Source organism: Triticum aestivum, chromosome 2B (assembly GCF_018294505.1).
Source record: "Triticum aestivum cultivar Chinese Spring chromosome 2B, IWGSC CS RefSeq v2.1, whole genome shotgun sequence".
NCBI lineage: Eukaryota > Viridiplantae > Streptophyta > Magnoliopsida > Poales > Poaceae > Triticum > Triticum aestivum.
The window spans coordinates 6,198,108-6,205,641 of record NC_057798.1 but is presented as its reverse complement, the minus strand read 5'-3'; the positions used below and the strand labels follow the sequence as shown (position 1 = coordinate 6,205,641).

General features: G+C 42.5%; 1 protein-coding gene across 2 annotated transcripts; it reads right to left on the bottom strand.

Annotated features, from left to right (window-relative positions):
* Nucleotides 1-3,222: 3,222 nt before the first annotated feature.
* LOC123043056 (uncharacterized) lies at nt 3,223-6,786 on the bottom strand. Of its 2 annotated transcripts, none has more exons than XR_006418993.1 (7): nt 6,554-6,786; nt 6,341-6,412; nt 5,794-5,851; nt 4,956-5,144; nt 4,490-4,842; nt 4,170-4,250; nt 3,223-3,718 (listed from the first exon to the last, which is right to left on the bottom strand). XR_006418993.1 is itself a non-coding variant. In XM_044465404.1 (7 exons), the coding sequence occupies exons 4-7, from the start codon at nt 5,019-5,021 to the stop codon at nt 3,643-3,645; spliced, it is 576 nt and encodes a 191-aa protein (XP_044321339.1). In that variant the 5' UTR covers nt 5,022-5,144; nt 5,794-5,851; nt 6,341-6,424; nt 6,554-6,749; the 3' UTR covers nt 3,617-3,642. The 2 variants fall into 2 exon arrangements, 1 of the variants encoding a protein (XP_044321339.1); XM_044465404.1 differs by having other exon boundaries at nt 3,617-3,718; nt 6,341-6,424; nt 6,554-6,749.
* Nucleotides 6,787-7,534: the final 748 nt, after the last annotated feature.

The following is a 7,534-nucleotide window of genomic DNA, read 5'->3' as shown; positions in this document are numbered from 1 at the left end:
CGCGTGCTTGTTGTCTAGAAAAAGAGGATCGATCTTAAGTTCTCCACCAATAAATATTTACCCTTAAAAAACAATAAATATTTAATGTTCTACAATAATAACACAACACTTGATACATATATAAATGGAAGCATTCTCATATTCCCTTTGAATAGGTCAATTTACATACCGAAATGCCGAACACGAAGGACCCCACAACGACCACGGTGGTGCTAGCGACAAGTAACCAAACTGAAAATAGTGTAAAACCGAGACGGGATTCCAGCAATAAAAATCATTCCCATGCATTATTACAAACCCCATCCACAATGTTTTGAAAATGAAAAATAATGAAATTAAAAGGATAATCCAACAGACGTAACTGACGATGTACCTCAATCCCCATCCACACAATAAAGGACACATGCCACTCCGGAACTGCAACATAACGGAATTTCATCAACTCCAAAAGCTAGAATTATAATGGCGAGTAGAAGCTCAACAAACCAAAGAAGTCATGCCTCCTACTAGCCATCCAACAAGCATTCTTACTCTCCTATGTGGACATCAAAGGAAAAAAAAATGTAAAACCCAAAGCACCAATTGCCACCAGAAAGATAGGGATATTATTAAAGCCAAATAGACTTCACGGCTACAAGCTATTTAGGGCAAGTGTTAGAGCACTGACATGAAAAGAATATGAGATCAATATGACTAATTAAAAAATGGACAAGACAACTCTTGGCTTAAAATACCATTAATCAAGCAAGCTTTACAACTACAGGCTATTTAGAGCAAGTGTAGGAGCGCCGACAAGAACACAATATGAGTTCAACAATACGAGTTCAATATGGCCATTATTTTTTAATCACAAGAAATGAGGTTCTAATGGCTGATAGAAGATGAACATACAAAAAGAAGGTCATGCAAAATTCTGATTCTTTTTAAAATATTTGGTTATCACCGTCTAGACGCAACACAGTTTTAAGTAAGTGGAAAGAAATAATCCACACTGGTTTCATGTTGAATAGCATGTACAAGAATCAAATAGAAGTGCATGCTAGCAACAAGGATAGAGGGATCGGATCAACTAGAAATAAAAAAAGTCAACAATGCCCTAGACAGTGGCAACCAACAATGGAAGAATTTTCCATTTTAGGCTCAAGGTATCTCAAACTTCAATTCAAAAAGTCCCACATCAAGAAAATCGGCTTTTTACGCTATCATGTTAAAAGAACAGTATACTTAAAGCACCCATAGGCGATGCTGAGGGTTCTATTCTATAAATCATGTTCTCAAATTTGGTGATTATGAGCACTAGGATATGATTAACCGGTATGTTTTCTATCATCTAACTAGTGCTTGTAGCAGAACTGTTATCTACTTGAACCTTGTACAAAAAACTAGTGTGGTTGCATCATGATAGTGTTGTCACCCTTAAGGACGTGTGAAAAAACAAATAAAATTACAGGTGAAAAATAACATATACATCCACTTCTTGTTTTTCTCATCATTTGGCTTATGTCAATGATACCAAAAGTGAAAAAAAAACTAGTGAGAATCAATATTTATGTTTTGCACATAAAGATGAACAAGGACACTCAACTGAAAATATGGTAAAAAAGATGAGCATAAACTAACCGCACTCTTAAAATGATTCAGAAAACAAGCACAAGATGAAACCAAGAACTATATATGTGACGACATCATTTTTTTCTCCAACAAAAGAGAAGCCATCAGTTGGTGTGGCAAGATTTCTATGAAGAAGAAGAAAACAAGATTAGATCAAGAAACAACTATCAGTTGGCGTGGCAAGATTTCTATCAAAAAGAAGAAGAAATATTAGATCAAGAAACAGCATGCATGCTCTTACATATAAGGCGGATCAACGAGTGCTAGGCGGCAGGCACGGTAATGGCTGACAAACCATGATCGGTCTAAGGGCCACCACGCACAGCTGCACCGGGCATGTCGACTGGTCTTAACTCGCTCCGCATCTCTTGCGCGGCAGCGTGGTGCTAGCCGGACAACGCATCGGCGTGGGCATGGCACAACCCTGAGCTGCCGGTGGATGTACATGACGCTGCTTAGATCCACCGTTGCCATCTACAACGTGGAGATTGAGGAGAGGGAAGGAGGTGGAAGGTGTGGGGCCGGGCGGGGCTGGTCGAGATCAAGGGGGCGTCCATTTATAGAGTAGAGGAGAGGAGAGGAGAGGGGAGCGTAGGCAGCGATGGGATGAACGGACGGATGCGTCGGTTTGGGAAGAGGATAGAATTAATGGGGTGCCTAGTTTCAAGGAGGAAGACGAGGGAATCAAGGGAGGCTCTCTTGATGGAAGGAAGGAAGGAAGGAAAGAGGTGTATTCATCCAGCCGTGGAAAACGCTAGCTGCATGCAGTAATTATTCCTTTAATTTCCTTCCTTGTCGCCAGATTGACGCACACGCGCGATGGATTCCCTCTCTGACTCTCTCTATGGTATGGTATGGTATGTACTGCACAAACGATTTAGTCCCAGCGCTCCCAGAAATTACGCCGGCCACGTAAAGGTAGCCAGGCACTTTCCATGTGTGTATGCAGTAACTTCTTCCCATTTGCTCGTGTCAGTTTTTATTTTTTTAGGGAATTTTCTCGTGTCTGTATCTTTATTTTTATCTGTTTGAAGGAATTTGCTCATCTAAGACAAGACTCGTTCTATATACTATATATATATATATATATATATATATATATATATATATATATATATAGCCGGGTGGGTTTTTTCTGTTCACAATTTGATTTTCTCATGTAAGATAAGACACCAGGTTGGCAAGTGCATTCCTAGCATAAAAGGTTTTTTCTGTTCACAATTTGATTTTCCCATGTAAGATAAGACACCAGGTTTGCAAGTGCATTCCTAGCATAAAAACACCGGCTCCAATCCAATTACCAGGTTGGCAAGTTTCAAAGTCCCTGCATTGAACATTTTTTCATAACTTGTTAGATTATAATTGAAAAAACCCAGAGAACACTCATTCATTCTTGACACCGACAAACTCGGTACTCTCCTCTCCTAGGGCAATGAAAATTATCTTGTTGTACCATACAAAACACCGACAAACAGCTCAGGAATTCCTTGATGCAATGAATAATATGATCAACTTAACTCTTGATGCAGTTAACCCAGAAAGAAAATTCCCATAACGATGCACATCATTTCACATCCCAACCCTCACAATGAAGATGTTACTTCCACCAGATTTGATCAAACAGGAACACGCATGCATCAACTACTTCTCAGATGAGGTGATAAAAAACATCTCGAGTCCACTACACATCCCAGGAAGCACAGGTACTTCGCGTCCTTCCATCACAAACATTACAACATGACAGAGCCAAACTACTACATACATGGCTTAATTCTGAAACCTAACCCATCAATGGAGAAAGCTCGAGGACGCCGCCGCCATCCAGTGCATCTTTATCAGCGGAGAAAGCCCGAGGACGACTGCACCATCCAGTGCATCTTCATCAGCGGAGAGAGCCCGAGGACAACGACGCCATCCAGTGCATCTTCATCAGCGAAGAAAGCACGAGGACGACGGCGCCATCGTGTGCATCTTCAAGCCCAAACCGCGTCAACTTCTGCAGCACCGCTTGGCAAGAGAAAATGACCGGTGTCATGCGCAATGGAGATTTTCCATCATGTCCGGTAGGTTTGATGGACGAAAGGAGTATCTTCCCGAGGAATGCAATCTGGGTGGACATAAAAAGATCAGTCTAGTGCAGAGGCAATGTAATGCATCAGAGGAATGTCAGATTTCTCAGCAGTAAGCCACACAACAATTCTCTTGTGTCAAAGGGAATTTACAGGAATTAACAAGACAACATTTTCCCCTAAAAACAATGCATACTTATTCACCAGCCTAGGAATGCAAAGTGCTCGTTCCAGTTCCACACAATGAAAGTTAAGTGTTGGACCTGATCAAGACAAGACAAAATTGCCATAGATAGGCTCACTTGTGTGACCAGCAGAAGAATTTTCGCTACAAGATCTCATCTTGGCTTGTCAAATCTCATACTAGACAAATTGTTGGACACTAGTGAAAACAAGCAACATCTCCGGGTAATTGACGACCGGGACACGCAGGACATGAGAGAGAGAGAGAGAGAGAGAGAGAGAGAGAGAGAGAGCAAAGAGAGATACCTTGACGATCTCCATGGCGTCGGCAGCGGGGTCGGAGCAGCTGCTGCGTCCATGGAAGAGGCGGCACACAGTGGTCTACGCCTGAGGACACCAACATTATCAAGTTAGTATGTGTCGTTAGTATCAACCTGAAGATAAATCTGCTGCAGAGTTTTCAGTTTTCTGAAGAAAGAAGGAACTAAAAGTTTCAGGTTTCTGCAGTTTAGTCGTCTCTGAACATAAATTGCAGCAAGCAAGCAAGCAAATATGGATGGGCATGAGAGGGAGTAAGGGCCACTGATGATGAATGCTGAACTAGGATGAGCAGAGCCTGCACTCACCACCCACATAGAAGGCAATGACAGAATCCCTTCCCCTGGCACGAGCTTTGGATCAGCGGTGGCATATGTTCTTGCCTATTGAGGATCCTCCATGGACAAGGGAAGGTGTCATCAGACCACCGCAGTCCAATTAGTGCTATACGGCCTGCACAAGGATCACACGAGACATGCATGGTGAATGCTACAGAAAAACAAGACAAGCGTTTGCTCAATACAGAAAAACAAGACAAGTGTTTCCTCCATCGTGGGAGCAGCGGCGACCCGGGAATAAGCAGACCCGGAGGAGCGAAGCGGCGGTCTTCTAGGTCAAATCGAAACCACCCCACAAGCACTTGACAAAGCAGCATCACAAGCTGCCAGAATGCAACATCACAAGCACTTGAGTTACAGTCAAGACCGTCGACAAAAGGGAACGTCAGGCCATAGTAAGGTTGCTGCGATGGTGATTCGATAAAACATCACATACTTTTCTGTACACAGGGCTCCTCTTTTCGTCCTTGAGGGAGTTCCTCTCCTCCACCAAATCCGTCATCTCCTCTTTCAAAACATTGTTATCAGCGGGATGGAGTGCTCCTTCCCTGAGGCGGGCGTCTGGAACGGCGGTTCATATCATGTCCTCAATGTCCTGCACTCCACCTGTCATCATTGAGGGTCTCTGTTGGGCAAACATCAACGTCAAAGCAGAGAAATGGAGTCACACCAATGGACATGGCAGCATTTAAGAAATGGAAATACATAACTAGTACTCCCTCTGTAAAGAAATATAAGAGCGTTTACATCACCGCTTTAGTGATCTAGACACACTTATATTTGTTTACAGAGGGAGTATATGTGATAGTGTTACCAGTGCAAGAGAGAGAAATTGCAATCTTATGCAGTTTGAATATCATGTTATCTTACTATTACAAGTGTGTGTTTATTATAAACGACATGGCAGGCAGCTCAGGTTTGCACCTGTCATCATTTTGCCCATACATATACATACATACAGCAAGAGAGGCAAAACTTAGCAGATTGGAAGGCTTGTACAGGGGCGTGATCACAAACGAAATAGTAGAGTAGTATTTCAGGATGGTGCTATATATTCTGTAGCAAACAAAGTTGTACGCTCCATACAAAGTGATGTAATAAGACTAGACATAATTGCCATAGAAAGGCTAGCATGTGGGAATCGCTACAAGAGCTCATGTTGTCTTGTCAAATCTCATACTGGGCACACACACACAAATTGTTGCACTAGTGAAAACAAGCAGCATCTATGGGTACGTAATTGATGGCCGGGACACACACGACATAAGAGATACCTTAAGGAGCTCCATGGCGTGGACGCCCATGGAAGAGGCGGCACACAACAGTCTGCGCCTGAGGACACCAACATTATCAAGTTAGTATGCTTGGTTAGTATCATCAACCTGAAGATAAATCTGCTGCAGAGTTTTCAGTTTCCTGAAGAAGGAAGGAACTAAAAGTTTCAGATTTCTGCAGTTTTGTCTATCTGTGAAGATAAGTTGCAGCAAGCAAGCAAGCAGGCAAAATATGGAGTATCAAGTTTCCTAGTGCTCCCTCAAATTGTAAGATTTGCTATGCATGCTCGTGTCAGTATTTTATTTTAGTTTTTGAAGGAATTTGCTCATGTGAAGATTTCGGTATGAGATACATGGAGCTTTTTCAGAGTTGTTTTTTTCTTTCTGTAATACATGTGAAGACTTGGGTATGAAAAATGGAGCTTTTTTCATAGTGAAAAGTGATATTTTTGGTGTCGTTTTGTTGTTGCTCTAATCGGCATGTATCTCATACTGAAAGACTTTGGTAATTGATGGTCGGGACATGAGAGAGAGCAGACTGAGTTACCTTGACGGTCTCCATGGCGTCCGCAGCGGCAGCGGGGTCTCGGAACAGCAACATTACCAAGTTAGTATCAACCTGAAGAATAATCTGCAGAGTTGTCAGTTTTTCTGAAGAAGGAAGTAAAAGTATGAGATTTTTTGTAGTTCTGTCTAGGTCCGTCCGAATACAAGTTGCAGCAGCAAGCAAACACGGATAGATGGGCGTTGACAAGCTCACCGTGATTATTTTGCAGCCAGTGCCGAACAACGTCGTGCCTCGTTGGTCGAAGGGAGACACACACGATGAGCCCCTTGTCCTCTGCATTAACCGGGGATGATGCAGTACCGAATCAATCATGCTGCTGCACAAGGACATGATAAATAACAAATCTTGAGTCAAATGGAAAATCTTGAGCTCCAATCATAATGAGAGAAAAAAGGAAATCATGTCAATGATCCTGAAACAATAGCATAAGGCAAAAGAATAGGAGTATTTTAGCATAAGGCAATGATCCTGAAAACAGCGGGCAATCGAGCTGTCTAAGCCCAAACAATAGCAAATGTTGAGAACACATTTGCAACACAGAGACACGCATTGGTGATTTCGTGCGGACATGTCAAGAGCACAACACACACATGGGGTAGAGATGAACATGAGAAGAGAACATTACTACAGTAGAAAGCATGATGATATGTGGCAGCCTATATGATTGGAGCAGTAGCAACAAGGGAGCTGAATTACACGTCCTAACTAAACCCAGGACCAATGGCTCGGTTATGAGACAATTGACATGCAAGCCTAGCACATAGGCAAGCAGATTACTCTGAATTTCCTCTCCAACACATGTCTGAATCTGGCTGTTGCTATGTGTGGGCGTGTGTTGCGAAACTGAAACTATGAATTTCCTCTCGAATACAAGTCTGAATCTGGCCTACTATCATTCGTGTACCTCACCTCCCCCAAATCGATCTCTTAATTTGTAGTTGCAAAACTGAAAGTTAAGTGTTGGAATCAATCGAGCCAAGACAAAACAAGCATAGATAGGCTCACTTGTGTGACCAGCAGAAGAATCATCGCTACAAGAGCTCATTGTGTCTTGTTGAATCTCATACTCCCTCCGTCCCAAAATAAGTGGCTCAACTTTGTTCAAACTTTAGTACAAAGTTGAGTCACTTTTTTTGAGACGGAGGGAGTACTACACACGCGCGCACACGCACA